The sequence below is a fragment of the Canis lupus genome, chromosome 6 (assembly GCF_003254725.2).
Source record: "Canis lupus dingo isolate Sandy chromosome 6, ASM325472v2, whole genome shotgun sequence".
Taxonomy (NCBI): domain Eukaryota; kingdom Metazoa; phylum Chordata; class Mammalia; order Carnivora; family Canidae; genus Canis; species Canis lupus.
Genome location: NC_064248.1, coordinates 7647740 through 7674119, shown reverse-complemented (window position 1 = coordinate 7674119; position 26380 = coordinate 7647740). Strand labels below are relative to the sequence as shown.

The 26380-nt window shown below is 52.2% G+C and overlaps 1 protein-coding gene across 13 annotated transcripts in view; it reads left to right on the top strand.

Moving 5' to 3' along the window:
- CUX1 (cut like homeobox 1) overlaps nucleotides 1-26380 on the top strand; it is a 364476-nt gene that overhangs the window by 275385 nt on the left and 62711 nt on the right. For 5 of the 13 annotated variants that reach the window (XM_049111084.1, XM_049111083.1, XM_049111082.1 and 2 more), the window contains 10 exons: nucleotides 2403-2591; nucleotides 10926-10984; nucleotides 14323-14371; nucleotides 15191-15287; nucleotides 16275-16943; nucleotides 18065-18130; nucleotides 19455-19556; nucleotides 22116-22948; nucleotides 24894-25059; nucleotides 25609-25665. In XM_049111084.1, the coding sequence (XP_048967041.1) occupies nucleotides 2403-2591; nucleotides 10926-10984; nucleotides 14323-14371; nucleotides 15191-15287; nucleotides 16275-16943; nucleotides 18065-18130; nucleotides 19455-19556; nucleotides 22116-22948; nucleotides 24894-25059; nucleotides 25609-25665 (2287 nt within the window). The remainder of the gene's footprint in view (nucleotides 1-2402; nucleotides 2592-10925; nucleotides 10985-14322; nucleotides 14372-15190; nucleotides 15288-16274; nucleotides 16944-18064; nucleotides 18131-19454; nucleotides 19557-22115; nucleotides 22949-24893; nucleotides 25060-25608; nucleotides 25666-26380) is intronic. The other 8 variants (XM_025425917.3, XM_049111086.1, XM_049111085.1 and 5 more) reach the window with 4 other exon arrangements.

Sequence of the window (26380 nt, the reverse complement as noted above, 5' to 3'; positions counted from 1 at the left end):
TGTGTTATGAATGAGGAATCTGGCCTGGGTGCCTGAGAGTCTGTTGATGTGCCCAAGGTCGCACAGCCCATTGAGGCCCTAGAGTTGAATAGATGACCCTCTGGGACTGCCTGCCCCCAGGTCCCCATCCTGAGTCCAGGATCAGCACTGCACAGACCATTTGAAACACTTAACGCCGGCATACTCAATGTGTGCTGGCCCATTTAAAGCCCCAGATCCCCATTTGGCTTGTTTTACAGACTCTCAAAGAACACTTGAAACCCTTATTATGGCTGGTTTCCCTTAGGCTGGAAATTTGGTAAATAAGTTAAAACAAGATGACGAGGCTCAATCTCTACCCCTGATGAGACCAACCTCCCTGGATATCCCTTTCATCGTGTCCCTTCCCTGCCTCCCCAGGCTCTCCACCACACATGCAGGTGCCTCTGAACACCATACTTAGCAGTGTAGGTGGCAACAGGCTCACTCCTTTTCAAGCTGGCCTCAGAGTCGATGACTCCCCCTCATGCCCTGTCCCTGTTCTTCCAACCTCTGTGCCTTCCCATGCTGCTCCCACCCTGAAATGGGGCCCATCCTCCTTCTGACAAGGCCCACCAGCCCTTCCACCCCCTTCTCTCCTTCTCACAGCTCACTTCCATGTGCTCCTCTTGCTGGTGTCTTAGGACTGACCCCTAGCACTGCCAGGAGAACTCCTTACCTTTGTCCCAGCCAGTGTTGTCGAGGGCGGGACTTCTCAAACCCTCCAGAGGTCATGGAGGGGCTTGCTTTTGTTGTTAATTCCCAATCTGTCACAGGCTGATCTGTTTTGTTTTTTTTTTTAAATAAAAAGACAGAAAACGTGTCACAGCAATGTTGAATTGCTATGAAAAATGTCTAAATGCTCACTCTCCATTTCTGTGCTCGTCTCACTGTGTACCAGCAACATTTTGTGAGTTGGCACTGGTTCGTGGAGCACACAGTGAACAGAACTGATCTGGACAGCATGTGCCTTTTAAATATGCCGGTGGGAAGATGCTCGTTGGGTCCATGCACATGTCTGCCAAAAGTCAAGGGGAATGAAGACTTGACTTTACAGTGGAATACAAACCACAGAAACAGAAAGGGGTCGTTCCTTTGCACTCAGAGCTTTCCGTTCTTAAATGATCGAGTCCTTAATTTCCCAGTGGAGAAATGTGGAAAAACTATTTCCCTCATGACTAGCTGTCCCCTAGCGTGAGAACCCTGTGACAGGTACATCATGCGTGGCATGGCATGGCTATACCTGCCAACCCCGGTTGCGGCTGCCAGTGCTTTCTGGCCCAGTATGGGCCAGATCCAGACATGAAACAGGGTGCTCCTGGGGTGCAGTTGGGGGGTGTGCAGCAAGGATGATGACATCCCACACTGAGGTCTGAGCCACCCCCAGGTCTCTGCCGTCACAGAGACCAGTGTGTCCTGTCCTTCCATCTCCTGGCCATGCCCAGGAGAAGTGCAGCCACCCACCAGAAAAGCACCCGGAGTCACTCAGGAGCCAGAGTTACTTTTAAAACTTGAAAAGAAGTATAACTTTAGTCCTTGGGAAGCGGAATTTATTTTTTCTTCTTTTTTTTTTTTAATAGATTTTTCCCATTTTCCTATTTTCCAAAATGAGGAAACTGGGTGAGGGAGGGGCAGTACATTTTTAAAAACATCAATTATCCTAAGTGTCCCCAAGCAAAGAAACCTCAAATGCATCTTCCACATCTTCTAGTTCTTTTTTAAAATGCTGGCTCAGACCCAGTTTCTCAAACACCTTGCCAGCCTCTAGATAACACAGTATCGAGCCAAAGGGACATCAAATTTCATCTTGGGGTGGAAAATCCTAATGCTTCAGAGCTTCCCAGGGGATCTCCTCAGAGCCGGCCTGATCAGCACCCCAGCGCTCAGCAAGACCCCTCTGTCACCTTCTTCTAGGGGGTTGCTCAGGCGTCACCATCTCAGTGGAACTTCTCCTGAGCATCTGCCTTGCCCCAGTCTGACCCCATGCCCTGCCCCCGCTCAGGTGTCTTGGTGGCACAACTGGGGCCCCACTCACCCTGTACCACCGATGGCATCTCCACCACCCGGCTCCGCCTACTGCCAGGATGCCCCGGGACAATGGGGACTGCTCTCCTTGTGCGCACAGTGTGTCCCTGGTTCCTGGTGTGTACCCAATAAATACTTGTCCATCAGCCAAATCTAGATGTGTTTGCCACATAGACAGGAAGGTGGTGCAGGGAGGGTGTTGGCAGGTCCATCCACGTGGAGGCAGGAGATAACGTCTCACTGTGAGCTCACCATCCACTGCCCTCCACCTGTGTGTTCTTGCCTCCGTTTGCAGCACTGATAAGCCCCAGCCCTGCTCAGAGCCGGGGCGGTTTTGTCATTTCCTTTCTTCTCCGCAGGAGCAGGCGATAGAGGTGCTGACCCGCTCCAGCCTGGAAGTTGAGTTGGCCGCCAAAGAGCGGGAGATCGCCCAACTGGTGGAGGATGTGCAGCGACTCCAGGCCAGCCTCACGAAGCTGCGTGAGAACTCGGCCAGCCAGATCTCCCAGCTCGAGCAGCAGCTGAGTGCCAAGAACAGCACGCTCAAGGTAAGGGCGCCATGGCGGCCATGGGCCAAAGGAGGGCTTTATGGGCACGTCTATGCATACCTGCTGTCTTGGCCTTGCTCCACGCACGGCCCTGGAGGGAGCCTGGGGCTGGCCGTCCAGCATAGTGATTCTAGCTCCCCACTGATACCCTGAGCCCTTCCATGGGTCGCTTCTGTCCTCAGTGTCTGGAACACCACGCTGGGTGTAGTGACTGCGGCAAGACGCCTTAGCTCAGAAACCACCTTATGGCCCCACCTTGGCTGTTACACAAGCATATTTCATATTTGTGGCCTGCACAGGTAATGGTTAGAATCCATTCTTGTGTTAAAAACAAAAGTGACGGCTCAGGTTTTTCTCATTCTGAGCCCCAACCACCAGCAAGAGTTGTTCTCTCCGGTAAGAACAGGGAGAGCCTAAGAAGGTGTGAGGTACCCCTGCATGCATCTCTCAGAAGCACGGATGCATCCGTCCTGTCAGAGCTTTCTAGAGACCGTCTTATCTGGAATTGGTGTAAGTAGGGCATCCTTCAACCTCCATGAGGGAGCAGGAAGCAGTCTTGGAGCCCAAGGCAGGGAGAATGACTGAACCCATCTCCCAGCCCTTGCCTGGACAGCACTGCCTTTGCAGGCAGCACTTGGTAGAAGGCCTCATCCTCTGGGCCCATCTACGGTGCTGCTTCCATACCTGGCATCTCAAAGACAGATATTTGTGCACCTACCTGTGTGGGGCTGGAGTGATTGTTAGGGTCACAGGCTATCTACACAGACGTGCCTTTCTTCCACTCCACCAGCTTCTCAGTGTATTTTTTAAAATAATTGATTTAGGATATTTCCAACCAGTTACAGTTAGCATGCTATGAAAAAAATCCTCGTACCCTCAATTTGTGGCATGTCAGGGCCAAAAGGGCCTCCTCAGAAGTATCTTATTTGCTAATTAGTGACAGGGCTAGAGAAGGTGTGGACCCCATAAGCTCCCCACTCCACCATCACCTCCCAGCCTGCACAATGCTGCCCAGTAGCATCTGTTTGCAGTGTGGGAATGATGGACAAGCCCAGTCTTCATGGACTAAATACAGTACATCGAGGATCAGTTGTCAAAATGTCAGGAAAACTTTCTCATCTATAAAGTAATTCCAGAATGTAGTTAGGTCTGTTTCAATTTAAAAAAAAAAAAAAAAAAAAAAAACAGATTTCCCTTTCCAACGCATGACCGCGTCTCTAACCTCAAGCTGACTTTCCAACAGGTCGGCAGCTTGCCAGCCTGACCTCTCGGACCCAGAGTACCCATCATTTTCCTTCCCTGGTTTTTCCTGGCCTCTTCAGGGTGCATTTCATCCACTGAAAAACGGCCCCTCTGTGGAGCCAGTCCTGCTGACTTTGGGGAGAGGGGTTGAGACTCAGTCACATTTGTCATCGACCGTGGCATTTATTTCTTCCCTGGTTCTTCTTCTCCCATCAACCTGCCCAGTGAGTGCCAGTGCTCATTTTTTATTTCTAGATTAAATCTAATTTTCTCATGTTACAGCCATTCCTGACCCCAGCAATGACATTATTATTAGCTAATTTGCCTTTCTCTGCTTTGTTACAGTTAAGGGATATGACTCAGATACATCCTGCATTTGACTAGGAGAAGAAGGCTATAGACCTTACATTTTTTATTATGGAGCAATTTCTTCTAAATCAGTTAAGGTTTTAATGTTTGCCTTCACACACAAAAAAAATGAAACGCAGTTTTACAAATTAATGTTCTTTATCCGTATCTTGGGGGAATTCTTTAATACGGTGCAGTTAATGAAACAATTTGGCAATACTTCTTCCAAAATTATCGCTCCCTTATCTTCATCTGATCTAATAATCAAAACATCCTCTAGTAACAAGACTTCTCTGATTCTAATTATCTTAACCCCTTGTCACCAGGAACGAAGATCTCCCCAACACCAAACCCATGCACAAAAGGCATTAGCCTCCCCTAGACAAGCACATCTACCTCCCTCACCCAAAGGAGTAAGGTTAATTGAATGAGATACCTTCCCTGAGCTTTCTTTTTTCTAATGTGTATAATTTATAGTCTCAAATCTAAACAGCAATACAATTATTAGGAAAATACGTTATGAATGAGACCCGTCAAATTGGCAACCTGCTGCTTTTGCGGTGGGGGGTGGGGTCTCTGACCTAGCAATGGTGGCTGCTCAGAAGCAGCCAGGAGCAACACCTTTCCTGCTCCTCCGTCTCCTACCCCAGCCTCCCAGTCTTTTCCTTCTTGGACCATATTGTTCAGCCCTGGGGGCTCTGGGATGCACCATGCAAGGCTTGAATTGGGATCGCATCTGAGGATGCTGTGGCTTCCAGTCCAGCTCCCCTTCTTGGCACTGGGGGTAGTTTTGCCCTGAATGTTGACAATGGCCTTTGAGACAAATGCTAACGTGCTTGGTGACAGTCACTGAGGAGACAGGGGGTTGATCTCATACGGCAGAGTCTTTACTCTTGACCTTAGACCTTATTGGGGTTTTCTCGGTGGCATATCCTGAAATGAAATATATTTGGGAACCCATTGGTTTACTTTCCCCAGCACCTCAAAAGTCTCCATCCCTTGCAACTACTGTTTCCTCTCATCATGTAGACAAACGATTGGTAATTCCATGAAGATTAATTGATAATTGGATGTCCACCATTTCTTTTTCCTCGTTTTTTACTTTCTTGAGCCAAGTTTACCCTAAACACATCACTATCCATATACAATGGTGCACCCTCTAACCTTTAAATAAACATGGAAACAGACTCAGAAGTGGGAGATGTTTCTTCCTGCCAAATCTGACAAGTACTGAAGCACATTGCCACTTGTACAGGATAATTCTGTATTTGTAATTAATGAAATAACCCAACTGCCATTACAAGACTGCTATTTTTGATAACTCTATTCTCTGGTCTTCTGTTGGAGCACTTCAGTACAGAGGCAGTATAATTAGGCAGTCACCTGCATTTTACTTGCTAAAGCACAGAAAATCACGCTACCAATAGCTTCAATTTAAAATGGGTATTTATAAGAAAGGCTAGCTAAAATAATGCCAGTCTCCCATCAGGAGAAATTGTATTTTCTAAAGATGAGTACTTGCCATGGGATGGGGGGAGAGGGAGCAAGTGTATTTGAATCACCCAGGGGGCTATCTCCAAACCACATGCCTCCCCCACTCTCTGTCTCCCCCTACCCCCAATCTCCTGCAGTTTTGATGGGTCCTGTTGAGCCACCACAGAGCACACTGTGTCCCTCAGAGGGTTGGGCCAGGGGAAAAACTAATAACTGCTTCTCTAGATTCACTCAGAGTCTCAGATTCTGGATGCTGGCACTCTGGCACATAGATTCCCTTGCCCAGCAGTGAGTTTACTCTACCTTGGGGCTACCCTCAGTCCTGTGTCCATGAGCATCTTACCAACATCTCAGGCTCACCACACGAGCAGCCACAATGATGATCATGATCTCATGGAAGAGGTTAGGAAAGGCCGGTACATGTCTTTCCACCATGCCTGCCCGCTAGCAGGGGAGACTTTTACCCTGGGAGGCACAAGCAAGCCCAAACATCAAAAATCTCAGTAGCAGAGATCCCGGGGCTAGGCCTCCCCCAGCCTTGCCCTGGTCAGGTCTGGAAGGCAGCGTGAGCACAGATTCAGGGGGAGGAAGGGGTGAGGCTTCCACAGGGAGGAGGAGGAGGGCAAAGGTGGCCCTTAGTGCAGGAAGCAGAGGCGATGTGCCAGGCCACAGGGGTGAGGCCCCGGAGCAGAGCGCACTGGGATCGATGTCAGAGAAACTGGGGGGCTCTGAGCTAGTGGCCTTGAGGTCCACATGAGGATGAATATAGGAGCAGGAGACAAGTGGGCTCCTCCAGAGTGGCTGTAAACCAGGGCGCATTACTAGAAGTGCTTTCTTGAGCTGATTACTTGTGGGAATCTATGATGAGCCCTCTTGGAAAGACATACATGCCCCTGGTCCCCTGGTGATGGGTCCGGGTGTTTCACCTACAGGCAGTCCCCCCAGCTTGTGGCACACCTACTTGACCGTGGTGGGCAATGCAGGTGGCCTGAGCGTTGAGCCTGGACCTCCTGGCCTGGGATGGCACCATTCCATGAGAAGGAGTGGGCTGTCTGGGTCATACCTGGATTCTAGCTCAGAGAAATTGGAAGTGACTTGTGATAGGGTTGCCATCCCAGGGTTCCACCTTCACAGTCCAAGGCCACACTTCTGCAGCCTGCAGCGAGCCCTCCAGTATAACTGTCACCCCCTGCCATGATTTTGGCCTTGTCCGTCTGGCCATGTGTGCACAGGACCACCTGGGCCCCCTGGACTCCCCCCACCCCCCAACACATACCCAGCATCAGTAGATCCTAAATGTACATGCCTGCTACCTCTCAGCAAGGAACGGTAGAGACGAAACAAATTCCCCATCCAGGTGAAGGGAGGTGCATGAAGCCTAAGCCAGGACCTCAGAGATGGCATGTTATCCCAAGGGGCTGGGCTTCAGACCCTCTGCCCTGGACCAGGGAGCCCGGTCACACTTGCACATTCGTGTCCTGTGGCCTCTCAGCCTAGGGAGTCCCCGTGAAGACAAGGGGCCACATGCTGCTGCCCCTAGCCTGAGGTGTCGGCCTTCACAAAACTCTGCTGAGAGCCTGGCTCTGACCATCTGGAGGGAAAGATAGAGGCGTCTGCACAAGGCATCTGGGTCACTTCATCAGCCCAACACCTATTTGGTAGGAAAGACATATTACTGCCCTGACCCTGGCTCCCTGCCGTGCCACCCAGAAGAAGGGCCTTCCCAAGAGTCTCCGCATCAGTCTTCCTGCCAGGCGTCCCTTGAGTTGGTAGCCCTAGAGCACTTTAAGAATTTCATGTGGATAATTCTTGTAGCAATTCAAGATCCATTTGATGAGCACCTGTTGAGTTCCCAAGATCACATGTGTGTTCTGCATTACTAAATAGATGTGACCTACATCATACGATGGTCCTGCTGGAAGGGCACTGGCAGCCTGCACATGTATATCCAGCATGTCCTTACCGCTGACTTTTGAGAACCCATTTTCTTACCCCATTGTCAGGATGAGGAGCATGAGGCCCAACAGGCTTAAGCCTGTTACAAAGTAGAGAACTTCATAAACAGAGCCCCCGGATTCAGAACCAGAGAGCCCCTTCCAAAATCATAGTCCTATTCGATAACACCCACCGGGGATAAAGTCATAATAACACCAGTAACAGTAACCACCCACTGTCTCCGGAGTGCTTTGCTGTGCACCACACACTTAGCGAGCATTATTCCATCCAGACCTCACCAAAGCACTGTACTGTGGGTGCCATTATCCTCGTTTTATAGCTGAAGAAACTGAAGCTTGAAGGAGTTCAGTGTCTGGTTCAAGGTCACCCCACAATTAAGTGGCAGAGCCAGACCTTGGCCTGGACCTGTCAGGCTCCGGAGCCCAGGCCTCAAGCGAGCACCTGGCTTGGCCTCTCAACACACAAGCTGGAACTGCAGGAGGAGGTGTGGGTGGGGGCAGCCTCCGCTCTACCTGATTGCAGAGCTCAGTGATTTGTTTTCTTTCTATGGGCACACAGCCACCCTGCAGAGGTGGTGCAGCAGTTAAGTGAGATAGCATTTCGGGTGTAGAACCCAGCACAGAATCTGGCCCAGCCAGGGAGCACTAGTGAAATCTGGGAGGAGACTTTCTCCACAGAGGACAACAGACAGAGCACTTGTTAGTTACCCTTTCCAGATTGAGAGTTTTTGAAACTAGATTTCTCAGGCACCCAGCAAGGAGTTTTTGGTCAAAGACCCAAGCAGAGGACAGCACATGGCTCCAACATGTCACACTCCCCAGAGAGGTTGGTGAGGATGGGCTCACAGTGCTGCTCTCAGGTCAGGACAGGCTTTGTCGGCAGCCCTGCCAGACCTGCATCCCACTGTCTGCCCAAAGAAGAGAACGTCAGAGGTTTACGGAGGTGGTCTCGGGGGTTCTTAATTAAGCTGCCCCCAGGTAGGTGGCAGAAATTTCAGCAGACGAGTCAGTCCTCCGAGAAAACTGTTGCATCCGACCAAGTTACATGCCAGTCCTAAAACCTTCTGATTAGGGCCCATCGTGGACCTGCAAAGCTGTGCTCCCTGGAAGACTTGGCAGTGATGATAGCCCCACATCAAAGGTCCCGTGGTGCCACATCTGTATCAGGACCTGGCTGGTGTTCCCTCCCTGAACTCTGAGGTCATTGCTGCCTTTGCGTGTTTCACAGATGAAATACATTACCATGCCCCAAGGTGTCCCACTCATAAGTGACGGAACCGATTCTAGACTCGGTTACCTGCTGGCTTCTGTAGTGCTCTGGATTTTGCCCTCCCGCTGCTTCCCTTCTGCCTGTCTCTCTCATGTTCCCTGAACACGACCGAGTGTTCTATGTGTTCCAGATCTGGCGTTAGTGAAAGGTGCTCTGCATCCCAGCAGTACCCCATAATGTTTTGTTGGTGAGGGCTTCCTGTCCTTCGACTATAGGGAGCATGAAATAATCACTTCTTCAAGAGCACCTTCGGGGAATCTTTTGTTGGAAAAAGAGTGCATGTGACCCCCTGTTTGATTATGATGAGAAACCATCATAATACATAAAGTTGGCAAGAAGTCATAAAAAGGAACTAGGGCAAAGCACTTTTACGTGATGGAAAAACACACAAGAAACTGCTAGCAAAGGCGAAGGGAAAAGGTGAGCTAAATGAGTTGAGTTTCTAGAACACCTGAATTCTTTAACAGTGGGCAGGTCGAGATTCAGGTGGGCATCAGGCCTGATGGGCCAAATGGGCATCTCTTCCCCAAACTATAGAACATTCTCAGCTGGCCTTAAGCTGTGGCCATAGTCATGGCTGGCCAAGCAGAACCTAAAAAGGCAACTGGGAGTGCTGTGGATTCAGTACCTGGAATTTGTTCACCCCAGACCTGGAAACATGCTAAATTATCAGCCATCCCTCGCCAGAGCTGGATCTTTGTGTTTTATGTTGTGCTGCCTTAGTCCCTTCCCCTTTCCAGGAGGTTGAAAGCAAACTAATCCAGACACCTTTGTAGAAGGGAGCATCCGCTGCTGACCACCCAAAGCCAAAGGTGCTGCCTAGCTAGAAAGGCCTACAGGGCTCTGCACAAACCAGCCACATGAGTGCCTCATGAGCTCACAGACTCAGGGAGCATATCAGAGCATCATCAGAGCTGGGGTGCGTGTCATCTCCTCCCTCTGAAGCACATTCAAGGGTCAGGGAGTCAGCTGTGCCCGACCTTGGCCCTGTTGGCCAGGTGCCCTGCAAGGGCCCTCCACAGGACTCTGACAGAAAGACCACCCTGCTCAGCAGGCCTGTGCTCCTAAATGCCCACATCTGCGGGGGTGGGGAGGGCAGATCCAGAGGTGCAAATGGTTTTTCCCTGATGCCTATCTGATGCCAACACTCAGCGACAAAGGGCTTGTACCTCTTGTTAGCAGGGTCCCACCAGAGGTGTTGACAACCGACTGTATGTGTCAGCTAGCCTAACATAATTCGTGAAAAGCCACACGCTGATTTTAAGTGCAGAGACTTCTCTCCATTCTGTTTGCCATTTCCTGGTATTTCATACAAAATGGCTATTTTCTCGTTTTCCACTTTTGTAAAGCTTTATTCTACTTCAGTTAAGTTTTCATGTTACACCTTGTATTACTTTGTGTGTGTGCATGTGTGCACACATTCACACTCACCTGCACCCACTCACACACACACTTGCGCCAGACCAGAAATGTGAAGGCCAAAAAGCGACCCTGCACATTGTCATCATTCACTTCCACATGTTTACGTTCTCTCTCAGGGCAGCTGGATGTTTTTTTTTGTTTTTGTTTTTTTTTTTTAGCTGGATGTTTTATAGGGACTGTTCAGTGAAGGCTGTCCTAGTCCCTACATGCTGCCCTAATAGGACATCATGAACTGGGCGGTTTAAATTTTAAAAATGTATTTCTCACAGTTCTGGATGCTGGAAAGTCCAACATCAGGGCAGTGGCAAATTCTGTGTCTGGTGAAGGCTCACTTTCTGACTCACAGACGACCATCTGCCTACCCACTGTGTCCTCGCACACATGTGGCAAAGTTGCTCCACAGAGTCTCTTTTAGAAGGGCACTAATCTTATTCATGGGGCTCCCCACTGGTGACCCAGTCGCCCCCAACACCCTCACCCCAGGTGTTTGGGGTACAACACAGGAATTTCAGTGTGGGGTGGGGAGACACAAACATTTGGTTCATAGTGAAGTCCATCACCCCGTTTCAGGCACACCCGCTAATAAAATTCCTCTGTTTTCAGCAACTGGAAGAAAAACTCAAAGGACAAGCTGATTATGAAGAAGTGAAGAAAGAGCTAAAGTAAGTGTGGAGACACCTGCACGGCCACTTGCAAGCCAGGGCTCGTTGGCGACTTCTGCTAAGGAAATGCTGTGCCAGGAACAGGGCGGCCACAGGCCCTTGCTCTGGGCCTTGGCGGCTGCTCCAGCACCAGGCTGTGTCCCAGGCTGCCCAGTGCCGTGGGCGTGCGCACTCAGGCCTGTGCCTGAGCTCTTTGGACTTTTTCTAAGACTCTGTGCATTTAAAGTATGCCAGTGTGCACAGAATCAGGGGAGATGTTGCCCTAATAGAAATTATGAAATACGAGTCTGTTTTCCAGTGGTTAAGTTCCCAAGACAGGAGCAGAATAGGGAAATGTTTTGTTTGGGTGTGGGTTTTTGTTTTTGTTTTTTAAGATTTTATTTATTTGAGAGAAAGAGGGCAGAAGGGAGGGGCAGAGGGAGAAAGAGAAGCAGACTCCCACCTAGGCAGGGAGCCTGACATGGAGCTCAGCTCGATCCCAGGACCTTGGGATGTTGACCTGAGCCAAAGGCATTCGCTCAACCACTGAGCGACCCAGGGAAGTGTTTTCCAATTGAAAGAGTGCACATGACCTCACACCCCCTCTAACCACCTTCAGACACCAGGACTTTCTTCTCTCAACTTCCAGTGTCCCATCCAGGAGGCAATAGCTGAAGGCCTATCACCCCTCCAGTGCTAATGTTCACATTCTCAAGTAGAAGTCCCCTCCCCACACTCGGCCTCCCAGGCTGCCCTGGCCCTCCTGGAGCTCACGGGCAGCCCCCTCCAGCAGGGCCCTGCTGACCCCCCAGTCTTACTTCAGAGTCTGTCCACAGGCAGCCCTGCCTCTACAGCTGGGCTGTCAAAACACTGCAGACAGTCACCGGGCCCTGCAGGCCTGAGTTCTCTGCCACTGTGGGAGCAGGGGGTCCTTCTGCTCCCCCTCGTTGAGTCCCAAACTCTCCGCAGACAGTCCTTTGGCCTCAGAATCCCTGCTGTGGTCTTAACATCTCCCTCCCATCTCTCCAGACTGACCCTCCCCCCACCAGCCCCTACCAGATCCCTTTCTACTCCCCTGCTATCCCATCAGCCCCCCTCTCTTCCTGACACTTTTAATTCCTCCTTTTAAAATAAGCCTACACCCACTCGCCATGCTGTTCTTTGTATTCTCAATTCTATCCCCTCGGTCTTGCTATAAAAGCCCACTGGAAGGCCTCTTCGACCTTCCCACCGCCAGAGCCCATTGCACTCCCTCCGTCATGAACTCCTCCAGCCTCGATGGAAAGGTGCCTGCAGGTGGCTTCTCAGGCCCGTGCCCAGTGGCCCAGCCTGTGTCTCCCTGGACAGTCTGGCTGCAGACAGCCTTGCAGCACCTTCTTGGACGCCCCCTGCTCCTGCCTGCATGCAGCTCCAGCCTCTTCCCTCTTCCAGCCTTGGGGCAGATGCTATTCACCTGTCTGAACTTCTGTCTTTGCCTCTCCTGTCCCCATTGTCCTTCCTTCCTCTCTTCCTCCCACTCAGAAGAAAACAATGTGGGCCTCCTAGTGCTGAGTCAGAGGGAAGGCCTTCGCCCCCAGCCCACTCCCATCCACGCAGCTCAGTCCAGCTCTTCCTCTGCACTTAGCTCCTTTCCCACCTGCCACACGTTTACAGTCCATTCCATCCCACGCAGCCGCCTGCTGGCCGTGACCGCATGCCCAGCGGCCCTTTCTGCTGCACCTACATGCCGCAGCCCCCCCCCAGCCCCAGCTCTGCTTCTGAAAGCCCCACTTGGATGGCTTTTTTGCTAAGAGACATTCCTGCCCTCTTGCTTTCTAGTGACCCAAGTGCCCTTCCAGACACACGCCCCACTTTCTGTCCCATCCCCCCCCACACACACACACACACGCAGACCCCTTGCCGACCTCTGCAGTCTCTAAAACACCTTCCAGACACTTCTCAGACACTGACTGCTCCTGAGACAGACCCCTTCTCCAACCTGAGGAGATTTCTGCTGCCAAGGGCACCTACCAGGTGTTCCCTTTCGGGTGCTATTTGGATTTTGCCCTCTACCTATAACAGCCTATGGAGTTTGCAAGGGCAAGGGCCAGAGCAGTTCCAATCCTCTACGTGCTAGGCACCCAGTAGGTCATCGGTAAAGAGCCAGTGAATAAATGAACAAGTGCTGGTGTTTGGGGTATATAAGCTTACTTTAGTCTTGACATGATCCTAAGGAAGATCTCAGACAAGAACGTAGCTGCCAACACGACGGCCGTTAAGAAAAGACAACTCCCAGACTGCTCGTCCCTTCTCTCCCAGCTGATGCAACGGGGCCTCAAGTCCTTACTATTTTCAATAGCTCACCATAAAATTAAATTACGAGGTGTTCCCCATCCCCCCGCCCACCAGCTGCTCTTTCATTCCTGTTCTGTTACTCTACATGACGTGGGCCACCATGAAGATAGAACCACAAATAAACTAAACCATCAGCTCCATACTGACCACTGTGGTGGCTGTGGCAGAGTGGTCTCCGGGAACCCTGGACATTTTTACACCATGCTCTCTCCATGACACTCCCATGGAACTTAAAGAGGGTGAAGGCCAAGGTCATGGCTGCGAGAACGCTGGGAGAGCACTAGTGGCCCAGTGACAGGCACCACTACCGCTCTCACTCACCTTCCCAAGCTCTTGGGGCCATGTGGACTCCCTGTCCTTTTCTCCCAGATAGACTCACAGAAAGGAAGGAATGTCCCCTTGAAAGGAACGCTGGAAACAGTGGTTCCGGGCACCTGAATTCACTCAGCTCTCAGACTTGTGGAAACAGGCTGGGCCCGAGGTGATTTCAGCCATACGGAGAACAAAGGAGAGAGTCCTGCTCCCCCGCACCACCTGGGGCTGCAGAGCCAGTCCGGGGCCAGCCTTTGAGCCATCCAATTTGGGAACCTCGCTTTTCGCCTATTTTCCCAGGTCCCCACGTGCCAGGCACCAAGTGAGCGCCTGGCCCCCGGGCAGGTGGGAGGAATGAGGTTTCTCTCTCTGGCTGCCTCCTTACAACTTTTTCATTCCCTGTAAGCCTGACAAATACATTCCACTTGCAACAATGTTACGTCTGTGTTCAACTTTAAAATTATACTCTGAACAGCCCTGGTGTGATTCCATATGGAATGATTTACATGCTGGGCAAGAAACTTTTGCTGGCCAACTGCTAGTTGAATAGTTATTCTAGAGACACTATCAGATTATAATGCTGCCAGGGAGGTTGTTAAAACTGTCAGTTGCTCGGTTCCTGGAGTGCAGGGAAGTGTGATGTTAGTGCTCGTTAGCATGGTGGTTATCAAAGGTAGGGGTGGGGGATGACCGCTCTATCTTACTCTTCACAGCATTCTGAAATCCATGGAGTTTGCACCCTCCGAGGGCACTGGGACACAGGTATGCGCTCTCATTTGTTTGCAGCGTGCGTGTGGGTCAGCTCGCCGTGATCACTCTCCATCCCCGGGCAAGCCTCACGTTCCCAAAGTTTCTATGAAACCTCCCGCCTGTAGCTGGCAAGTCATTTTCCCAAAAACTTTAAGCAAGTTCAAGCACATTATTTCCAATGAAGAGGAGGCCAGAAGAGAAAAGTCAGTGTTTTCCAAATGGGTAGTGGGTAGTTCAGTTCCCGGGGATGTGGGGATCTCACCTGGGTGGGCACCGAGAGCGTGGCAAAGGCCACTTTGAGATTGTCAGAGGCCAGCTCCAAATGGACTGGCTTAGGAACTTTTTCTTTATTGGCTGCCTCATGTGGAAAAGAAGGGTTAAAAGGACCATGGCCACCCAGTAACCTAGCAGCCAGGTAGAATTCACGGCATCAAGTGGAATCCTGCTCCTGATGCCCAGACCGCAGCCAACTCTGTGGTTGGCACCAAGGAACGGTTCCCCTCTGCGGTGCCCTTCGGACAGGCTCGTGGCCCGGCAGCCAGTCCTAATGTCAGGTGAGGCGCAGGTCTAGACTCCTCAAACCTGGGCAAGGAATGGAGAATAATGAGTTATCTAGAAGCCACACAGGTGGAAAGGAAGAATGACTTTGACGGGGGTGCGTTCTTTTGGAAAGGAACTTAAGTGCTTTCCCCGTGTAGTGTGAGCATCTTCAGGGGAAGGCCTGGGAGTCAGTGGGCTGTGCGTGAGCCATCAGAGCAGGGGGTGCAGGGTCGGATGGCCCTGGGGGAGTGCAAGGGTGGCCTTCAGTGAGCCCTGCTCTGCCCCATCTAGGACGCATCCAAGCCCCTGGAGGTGCTTCTGCTGGAGAAGAACCGCTCGCTGCAGTCCGAGAATGCTGCGCTGCGCATCTCCAACAGCGACCTGAGCGGTAGGTTGACAGGGTCTCGAGTGCTGTGCTCGGTCCCTTCCGGGGGTCGAGGAAGAGGAAGATGAACCGTGAGTTTGGGCCAATGCATGACGGGAACAACAGCGGTGGTTGACAGCTTTGACTAATGAGCGCTTGATCTCCTCCTGGTCCTCCTCACGGCTCCTCCCCTCCCCCTGCCCCACTTAAAGATGCTCCAGCCGAGGCGCGTGGCCGCAGAGCACCTGCGGAGGTGATTAGGGCCGATGTTGGCAGGAGAGGCCAGGAGGGACACTCGGAGGATGATGGCCTCTCTGGTCCGTTCCCAGTCGTGCGGCCTCTGTCTTGTGGCATTTCCGGGGCTGCTCCCAGCCTCAGTGGAGCTTTTCTTCCTTCGTCAGGTTTTCCTTGGGAGTGCATCCCATCCTTAGCCTTTCTTTGCTCGTCCCAAAATGGTGGCGTCACTGACTGCTTCTGGTTTTGGCAGCTGGTAAACCGTTTAACAGTGTCTCGGGCTCCGAATATATTTCATTCTTAAAAATGTGCGTGCCTTCGATCGAGTGGACTTGGTGCGGTGCGTTCGCCTCAGAGCAAGTGGTGTGAGAGAACCCATTGGTCCCAAAATGTCAGTGTTTGCTGCTCCTCAGGCGGGGCCCTTCTGGTAATAGCTCGAATGCTAGAGGCCCGATACGAGGCCCCGCGACCTGTCGACTCTTTACTGTGTGTGGTACCGGCTTCTTGCCACCATAGGGGTTTGAATCTGTGTCGAGGGGACTCTCCAGGCTGCAACGTACAAGAAAGGTGCAAACATGAAATGCATGTTGCTTGTTTCGGGGGGCCTCGTTTGGCTAATTTAAAAATTCAATTGAAAAACAAACCAACACACCTCATTGGCCCTTGGAAAATCGGCACTTTTTTTTTCCCTTTTGTGGGGCAAACTTGGCATTTTGGTCTTGGTTTTTTTTCCCTTTTGAATCCCCCATAATGCATTATGTTTGCCCTTCCTTGTAGGGTCAGCCAGGAGAAAAGGGAAAGACCAGCCTGAGAGTCGGCGTCCTGGACCTTTGCCGGCTTCCCCTCCTCAATTATCCCGCAACACGGGGGAGCAGGCTTCCAATACTAATGGTACACACCAGTTCTCACCAGCGGGGTTAACGCAAGACTTTTTCAGCTCATCCCTGGCAAGCCCCAGCCTACCCCTGGCTTCTACGGGAAAATTTGCACTAAACTCTCTCCTCCAACGACAGCTAATGCAGTCCTTCTACTCCAAGGCCATGCAGGAAGCAGGAAGCACAAGCATGATTTTTTCAACAGGTCCATACAGCACAAACTCCATATCTTCCCAAAGTCCATTACAACAGAGCCCAGACGTAAATGGCATGGCCCCATCTCCCAGCCAGTCAGAAAGTGCTGGGAGCGTCTCCGAGGGCGAGGAGATAGACACAGCGGAAATCGCCCGGCAGGTGAAGGAACAGTTGATCAAGCACAATATTGGACAGCGCATTTTCGGACATTATGTCTTGGGACTGTCTCAAGGGTCTGTGAGCGAGATTCTGGCCCGGCCCAAGCCATGGAATAAACTGACCGTTCGCGGCAAGGAGCCCTTTCACAAGATGAAGCAGTTCCTCTCGGATGAGCAAAACATCTTGGCTCTTCGCAGCATCCAAGGCAGACAAAGAGGTGAGAGGCTTTCATGAGCTGGCGCTAGTGTGTGAGCCCTTCAGGGTTGTGTGTGTGTGTGCACGCGCACGCGCGTGATGAAACATTTGTGCATCACATCAGGTAAAGTTCTTTTCAGTTCTACCATCTCCGGGGTCCAAGGGTCGGCCGGCGTGAGCCAGAGCCTGTAGATTTTGGGGGGTCTGGCCTCTGACACTCACTCAGCACCTCTCATGTAGTAGACTCAGAACTTCAGTTCCACATATCAAATCGGATGGGATTATGCCCCATACAATGTGTTTTGTCCGCTGGTCCGATTGGCAGTGGGTGCGGCCTCACATGGGAGGAGCCCCCGAGTAGCGTCCAGCCCTAGAGCAGCAGCACCAGCCGGGGTCCGAGCTGGTTCCACAAGGAGAGAGTATCAGCCACGTGTCCTCTCCTCTGCCCCACACACACAAGGGAGCATGTCCTGTGGGCCAGCTTCCCTCCCGGCGTTACCTTCCACTAGCGGTTTGCGTAGCGCAGTGAGCAAAACATGCCTGCCTTGCAATACGTGGATGTTTTACTAAAGCACCCTTCCTACCTCTCCCTCCACAAAAAAGATGAAACGTTATTCGCATCCCTGACTGAAAGAATCCCTTCCCTCTTGAACGACGGGATCGTTCTGCTAATAAACCAGCAGTGGTAGAGAGGGGTAATCTTATCAGACACGTTTGAAACACGACAAACAGAGAAGGGAGACGTTTCAAACGGCGTCGATTTGCACAAAGCACTTCGAGCTTTCTATGGCAATGTTAACTGAAATGGACTGTCTTTGGATGATTAATGTGAGTTTTTGTTCCGGGGGCTGGTGGGTGATGCGCTTGGCGGCAGGCGGTGCTCCCTCCATTTGACCCTCATGGCATTGGTGCTGTGAACCACTCCTAAGGTCCGTCTGATCTTCTGCAGCGGAGCCACAGCCTCCGCAGGCCGACTGGCCAGGGAAGGGCCTTTCAGAAGTTTCTAGTAACTCCCAAGTTGCACAGGAAGCCTTGAGCCCTTTCTGTAGTGACAGGCGGCTCAGATTTCATGTCACACAGCCCATATCGTCAACACCACCATCCCCTGATTGTTTTGTTCTTACCACACTTGTTTTTCAACAGAGAATCCAGGCCAGAGCCTGAACAGACTATTTCAGGAAGTACCGAAACGAAGAAATGGGTCCGAAGGTATGTTGCAGGCAGGTGTTTTTCTTTGCAGTTAGTAAAATCTAGGAAGCAGCATGTCCTTAGCTGTGCATTTGGGTTAAAACTGTGCAGTGTGATTCTGGCCTGGAACCTGATGGAAAAACAGCTAGTGAGTATAAAACAAAGCTATGGGCTCAAGTCCTCGCAGTGCCTTCCTCCCAAACTGCCCGTGATCTACTGGGTGTGGAGAGGCCAGGAGAGGAAACGCCACTAAGACTCGGTCCCCAAGTGCCATCCCAACCCCCTTCAGGTTCAAAACACACACCCTGCCCCACCCCCAATTGTTGCCCTGAGAAAAATCAGGTGGCTCAGTCAAATGACATACTGCTGCTTCCTTGTAGTTCCTTGTAACTCTGAGCTGCGTTAAAGGTGCCATGGAGTGGACAAATTTCAACAAATTCCAAACGTAATCGGTTCTCCTCTGGGCCCTGGCAAGCCAGCCCCAGCTGCGCTTGTTGGTGCTGCATCTTTAAAGGGGCTTCACCCCCTCGGTCTGCTTGTTTTGCAATGGTTTGGTGTGGCAGTGCACACTTAGTAAGATAGCCAAGAATTAAACTGTGATACATGGAAGGCTTCCAGAAAGAGCCTGGGCCAGCCCCCCCCGGGCCACAGTAGCTTCAATGCGTCTGTGCATATGGCTACATCGCAGAGCATCACCCCTGTGACCAAAACGACTGTCCTGGGGGGTGCTCTGCAAGCTGTTTGCCGCCTCATTCCTAAATTTGGGAAAGACAGCATGTGATCAGAGAGCCAAAATGGGAAGCCTTCATCCTCTTCACCTTGTATGTGCCCATGATGGATAGGTAATCAGCCTCAACCCTTCACCTGCTTTTCCCATCTTTGCTCTTTTGGAGACCAGTGTTAAACAGACATGCAGAGCCTTGAGCCTAGTCCCAGGCCAAAGCAATTGTCGGATTGCTTTTAAATGACTCTCAAGCACCCCTGCCTTTTTTAGGCCTTCATCTGTTTTTATACTGGAATAGGTGATCTGCTCTCCCTGGGCCCGAGCCACGGGTGCCATCCAGTTAGGGATGAGAGCTTGTCCCGCTGGCCAGATGACACTGACCACCAAGTAGATTCCGCAGGAAGCCCTTCCTGCACGGGGGCCACGGTACCTGCTGTGAAGTAGCACGCACAGCAGGTCCGGGTCAACGGGAGGCCACGCCTGCCTCCTTAACCATCACCAGCCTCGACTCGGGAGCTTTTGATCAGAGTGACATCTTCGTGCAGCACTGATTTGTTGTTGTTGTTCTTGTTGTTGTTACACGTGTGGGTTTGATGTCATTGGTGTTGCTTCTCCCTGCAGGTAACATCACAACCCGGATCCGAGCCTCCGAGACCGGATCCGACGAAGCAATCAAGTCCATCCTGGAACAAGCCAAAAGGGAGCTGCAGGTCCAGAAAACTGGTACGGAATACACTTCTTTGACCACTGGCTTCCAGGCTTAATTAGAAGAATTGTCCTGAGTGTTCTGGTTAGCAGTAATTAACTTTAAAACACACACAATAGAATGTGTGTTTTCAAGCATGTAGGCAAGTGCAGAGGGCAGCTGGTCTGCGTGATGGTTACCAGTCTTTTTAGAATGTCCCGTCCTAGCATGGACTTGAGAACGTACCCCTCCCCGGCCTAGACTCTCCTTGACTTACATGAACAAGTGGTTTGTAGCAGATTTCTTTTCTCCAGTGCCGTATAGGCTTTGTTGTTTGGATATATACTTGACAAAACCCTGAAAAAGAATGGATGAAAAATAAATCCTAAGCTCCTAAGCAGAATGAATGTTGCTAGGGAGGAGCGGGAAGTTGTAGTGGATAGGTTTCCAACTCTGTAGTCTGTAGGCCTCAGGAATGGGCCTCTCAGAGCCCTTCAAGAGCTGCCTTGTCTAATAGGAGAGAGCTCTCACGCTTCAGCTTCTCTGGTTGAGTTTGCGCAGCACACTGACTGTAGATTCAGCTCAGCCCTTCTGCCAGTCAGGAGACTGGGTGCCCGAGGTCCCTTGCTCTGGGGTTTGCCATATGTATGCATGCCTGCCCTGTACCCATGAAGCCCCTGTTCTGCAGAGCTGCTCCACCTGGACCTAGGTCACAGGACTTCCACCAGGCCTGGCTGCAGGCTGCCACCTGGTCACTTCCCCAGTCACTAGGCCCTCTCTCCCTAGGCCACCCCACTCCCACATGACTCACTCGGTGGTGACCTCGAAGCTCCCTTCTGGGAACCAGGCCTGGGCTTGGCGTTTTTACCTCCTCTGCCCTTTTCAAACTGGGTCTTCACCACTGCCATGAAAGATAGATATTGTTATCTTACTCCTGATCATTAAACTCAGACTCCCAAGTGAGAATAGTGTGCTCAAACTTACTTAAAAGTCGGGCCTGGGTGAAAACCTTGGTCTCTCAGCTCCTGTCCCGGCACCTCCCCCTCTGCCATCTCCTCTGCCTCTTTAATAGGGATCCTGGAGCGGTGGGTGGGAGACTGTCCTGTGAGGCCTCAGACCTGACACTGGGGGGACCATCCATTTGGGGTAGTTCCTACCCTCAAGACCAGAATTGACATTGAAACTGGCCTCTCCTCTGGGTGGCTGAACAACTAAGAAGCTTAGCCAGGCACCCTGACAGGGTGGGAAACAGCCCTGAATCAAGAGCAGGAAGGCCCACTTGGAGGTTTGTGCAGTTTCTCCTGCAGAGCAGTGGTCTGCACCCTGAGAGCACTGTAGGGATGTTGTGAGTCAGAGAAGGAGGACCTCCTATCAACCAGTGAAATCAAGTCCTTGAGAGGCCTAAAAGGTTGTCCCTATTGTTTGAAGCATTTTTGGGCCTTATTTAAAGTGGATAAAGGGCCGACTTATGTGATTCCCTCCCCCTAGATATGAGGGTATCTAGGAGCTGCAGCCACCTGCAGGATCGTTCAGCCGAGTCGTCCTCAGCCAGGGCCCTGCTCCACAGTCGCCTGGGAGATGGTCAAAGATTCGGTGTGACTACACGTGCTACTCAGGCAGACACTCCAGGGCAGTGGCCTGGGCATGTGCATTTTAACAAGCCCAGTGGATGATTCTGGGGCACAGCCCTCGTTAAGAGTCCTTGATCTAGCCCATCACCCATCCCAAACTTACAGACGGAAATCTTGAGGTCCAGCCATGCCCTATGACCTCCCCCAAGGTCACAGCTCTGGGTTCTTGGGCCAGGGCCTCCCCGCTATCTATCCCCCACAAAACCTGCATCATGGGGCTCACTATTGCTGGCCACACCTCGATCACTTGCCCAGAGGAAAATAAATGTGAGCCAACCCAAACACAGCTACTCATCACTAGAGACTCTGGTCTTGTGCTGCAACCAGTGATAGAAATTATGTCTCTAAAGTTTGACAAAACCACTACAATTTGGTAATTTAGTGCACGGGAGTATTGTTTAGAAATCCTCAGGGAGGGGCACCTGGGTGGCTCAATGGTCGAGCACCTGCCTTCAGCTCAGGTCATGTATCCTGCAGTCCTGGGATCAAGTCCCACATCAGGCTCCCTGCAGGGAGCCTGCTTCTCCCTCTGCCTATGTCTCTGCTTCTGTGTCTGTGTCTCTCATGAATAAATAAATAAAATCTTTTTAAAAAATAGATTTAAAAAAAATCGTCCGTAATGATGGCATGTGCCTGAGTATTTGCCCACTTACACCCCCCCCCAGCCTCTACTCCTATTCCCCACCAAACACAGACACTCTAGAATAATGAACCCTTTCAGATGGTGTGAAGTGGAGGCCAGAGGGTCCCAGAGCGGTGGTGTTAGTCTGGCCATCCCTGCCTGGACAGGATGCACAAGCGCCCCCCTGACAGGGGAAACATTGGCAGAGCAGAGCAGCTTGGTTCTCCCAGATAATCAGCATTTTGTGGGAGGCCAGGTTAGAAGGAAGTGGAGGGAAAGCAGCACGTTCCCACCTGAGAGGGACGGTCCACCAACCATCTCACACCTCTTTTTGCTTCGTGCAGCAGAGCCGGCCCAGCCTTCTTCCACGTCCAGCAGCGGGAGCTCAGACGACGCCATCCGCTCCATCCTGCAGCAGGCCCGCCGCGAGATGGAGGCCCAGCAGGCCGCCCTCGACCCTGCCTTAAAGCCCGCACCGCTGTCCCAGGCTGACCTCGCCATCCTGAGCCCCAAGTTGATACCTTCCTCACCCATGTCGTCTGTGTCCAGCTACCCTCCACTCGCCCTGTCCCTGAAGAAGCCCCCCACCGCCCCTGACACCAGCGCCTCCACCCTGCCCAACCCCCCAGCCCTCAAAAAGGAGTCCCAGGACGCGCCCGGGCTGGACCTCCCGGGAGCGGCTGAGTCTGCACAGGGGGTCCTGCGGCACGTGAAGAGCGAGCTGGGCCGCAGCGGTGTGTGGAAGGACCACTGGTGGAGCACCGTCCAGCCAGAGAGGAAGAGCGCCGCACCCCCCGAGGACGCCAAGTCAGAAGAAGCCGGTGGCACCAAGGAGAAAGGGGGCGGCAGCCAGCCACGGGCCGATCGCAGCCAGCTCCAGGGACCCTCATCATCGTCGGAGTACTGGAAGGAATGGCCCAGCGCTGAGTCGCCGTACTCCCAGAGCTCTGAGCTGAGCCTGACTGGAGCCAGCCGCAGCGAGACACCCCAGAACAGCCCCCTGCCCTCCTCCCCGATTGTGCCCATGTCCAAGCCCGCCAAGCCCTCGGTCCCTCCACTGACCCCGGAGCAGTATGAGATCTACATGTACCAGGAGGTGGACACCATTGAGCTCACTCGGCAGGTGAAGGAGAAGCTGGCCAAGAACGGCATCTGTCAAAGAATCTTCGGGGAGAAGGTGAGGGCTTGGATTCGGGGGCCCGGGTTTTCCCATCTCTCTTGGCGGCTGAGACTCAGCATTTCTCTAGAGGATGTGGCCACCGGCCCTTCAGTGAGCCACAGAGCAGAAAGTTCGACCATCCCCAAACTTGCCCAGAGGCTGGCTGGTGAATGTTCCATTTCCTGCATTCCCCTCTGAGGCGAGACCCTGGGCTAGGCCCCATCACCTGCCATTCTCCTTTTGACTCCCGGTGACACTGTGAAGGGGCGCTAAAGTCATATTTGACAGATAAGGAAAGTTAGGCTCAGGGAAGTTAACTACATGCACCCGGCCAGCCAGTGACTGAGGTCAGATCCCGGCTCTTGACCAAGTGTGGCCCAGACACCCATCCGTGGGCTTTTTTTTCCCCCCAGAAAAGATCTGATCCCATAGAGAGACCACCAGCGTGCAGAGAAGCGAAAGGCACATGCTGAGGAAAGCTCATGTCACATGATAGACATAATCGTACCTTCCTCATAATTCAGGAGATGCCTGGGCCCTCTGCAGCCAGATTGGTGAAGCGACCTGCCCAGAACCCATAGCTAGGGTGACCCCAGGCAGAACTGCACAGGCCATGCCCACAACTGACCCTGAAAGCCCCTACTTCTACATCTCTCCTCCCTGGCTTATGAAAGTACAGTGGTTGGTGAGAGAGCCCCCAGACCCTTTATGTTCTAGATGGCACTTCCCGGTAACAGATTCTGGGTAATGGGGATTTACCAGGGCTATAAAATAAAAGATAAACATAATACCCCAGCATCACCTCAGATTAAGTAATTACAGAGTATAATGAAAAGCACTCCACTCCCCTACAAGACAGCCTCCCTGAGGGGATGTGGCAGGGTCGGCAGTGGCCTCCGAGGGGCCCCACGTGGGGTCTCTCTGCCCCCTCCTGCCCACCCCCCCAGCCCCACACTGCCCTGCCTTCCATTCGGTGTTTGCCACATACCGTGTCGTGGATCCTTACAATATCTGATTGTGATCTCTTTGTCCTGATTTTGCAAAAGGTGATGGGGTAGAAAGAAGCGAGGATGAGAATGTAAAGTCCCTTGAAATTTCTAGTTCAGTGTTGTAAAAATATCATTTGAGAACATTTAAATAGACATTTGTGCTCATGCCTTAAATTTAGCAGAGACTTAATAGCGTTGAACTTGTTTGGCCCGTGAGTGCAGTTTATTCTGGAACTTGAGAACTTTTCAAAAGAGTGATCGAATGCAGCCCCTAAATATCTCTGGGCTGCATCTGTGTCCTATGGGGGGGTGTTTGTGCCCATACATATGTATGGCCATATGTGAGCGTTAAGAAAACTCGGGCATGTACGTGCAACTTGTCGGTCGTCTGCAGTTGAGACTTACTCCCAGGCTGGCACCCCCATCACCACCCGCTCACCTCTGGGCCCCCACTGCAGAGCAGGATGTGGTCAGAGAGAGCAAACCTTTCTAAATGCCGGGCTGGCCCAGCGCCATAAAGAAAACTGGCCTCTAGCATCCTGCCAGCATCCGCCGCTCTGGTTGCTAAAGGGGTCCTTGGCCCCAGCACCTCGGCCTTTTGTGGCACCACCAGGCAGAGCAAGGTGGTTTCGACGCTTGCTTCTCAGGTTGTCGGGACAACAACCCTGGGACCTTGGCAGGATCGCGGCCCTGGGAGAGATCCCATCCCCTCTCCCTGGGAGCAGAAAGCTATGACTGTAACTGTGGCTCCCCCTGCCAGGGCATCAGCCCACCAGTGACCTTGAAAAGTTTCTCTCCCCGCCCCAGGCTGGTGCCGTCCACCAGGCAGGGGGTTCTGTGCTCAGCCCCTGCAGTGCTCACTGGGTGTCATCCATCTCGGCCTCTCCATGGCTCTGCGTGTGCATCACTAAAGCATTTTGTGGCCTCACACTAAATCCCAGGCACTGACGCCATGTCTTTGGTTGCTACTGCAGGTACTGGGCCTGTCCCAGGGCAGCGTCAGCGACATGCTGTCCCGGCCAAAGCCTTGGAGCAAGCTGACCCAGAAAGGCCGTGAACCCTTCATCCGGATGCAGCTCTGGCTCAACGGCGAGCTGGGCCAGGGTGTCCTGCCTGTCCAGGGTCAGCAGCAAGGGCCAGGTAAGAGCAGCCCTGCCCTGGGCTCCTACAGGGAAGTGAGTGCAGGGGATCTATGGGGGGAGGCCGCCAGCTGTGCCCTCAACAGTTGCCCAGTGCCTAGAGACCAAGAACTGCCCCCTTCTTCCACTACCTGTTGCCATGGGACTGCCTTTAGTTTTTAGGAGAGAGAAGATTGTGCCTAGCTAATTTTATAAGCAGCAGAAAATGAGTTACTAATTAAGAAAATGCTGTTTATACATAAATATAGGTAAAAGTCAAGTAGCTAAATCAGAGAATCAGGAAAGGAAATCAGCCAAAGACATAGAGGTGGAAGATATAATGGGCTCCAGCTTCCACCTGCTCCCACCCAGGGGTCCCAGCTTCCCAGGAGAACCGTGCCTATCTGCGTCAACCCTGAGTTCTGACCTTCCCCCCCACCACCCCATAAGGTAAGGGCCCCTACCTTCGGGGCCTGTCACTGTCCCCACTTTGCTGCGTTGAGGGCATTAGGAAGTTTTAAATGCCTGGGCTTTGTTTCCCCATTTAATTGTAATCTCTTATCTTATTTAGTTCTCCATTCTGTGACGTCACTACAGGACCCCCTGCAGCAGGGCTGTGTGAGCTCAGGTAACTACTAATGTCTCTTGTTTTGTGTGAGATATTTCCCTCCCCTGTAAGTTTTCCTGTTCTCTGGTCCATAGTGGGGAGACTCTGATCCCTGACTTTGGATCCAGGGAGCTGAAAACATTCTATCTTGTTGGCTTGTTGCCATGTTAGATTCTCATGATCCTAGTTTCTAATGGAGACGAGGAGAGTCAAGAGCCAAGGGAGGGTTTCTTCTGGTGTTTTCCTGCTTGCCACCAAATTGTCTCATTGGTCTGTGGCTTCTTAAGTGCCCAGGACTGGGGGCCAGGGTCCGAGTCAGAGACAGAGTCTGCACCTGGGGGGGGCCTCCATTTGAATAGGAGGGGACAGGATTGGGCACATGATATCCTCCCAGCAGGGTCATGGTAGGGAGAAGTTGAGTCTGTCCGGAAGACCTTGGGGTCACTTTCAAGCAAGAAGGATGGGGAAGAAGGAAATGGCAGATGGGATCACCTAAAGGAGATGGCAGGGGGCTCCTGGGAGCAGTGTAGGGTATAGCTGGATAAGAGCCAGTGATGCCCCGAAGAGTGAGGCTGAGCATGGGAATCCAGCCTGGAGGCAGGTAGAGGGGCTCTGGAGTGCCAGCCGGCCGAGACGCTTGGCTGCTGCTTGTTGGCATCTGAAGCCCCAGATCTCTGAGGTGGCATTTCGGCTCTGTGGACCCCTTGCGCAAGCACCATGCTCCCAGACCCCCTTG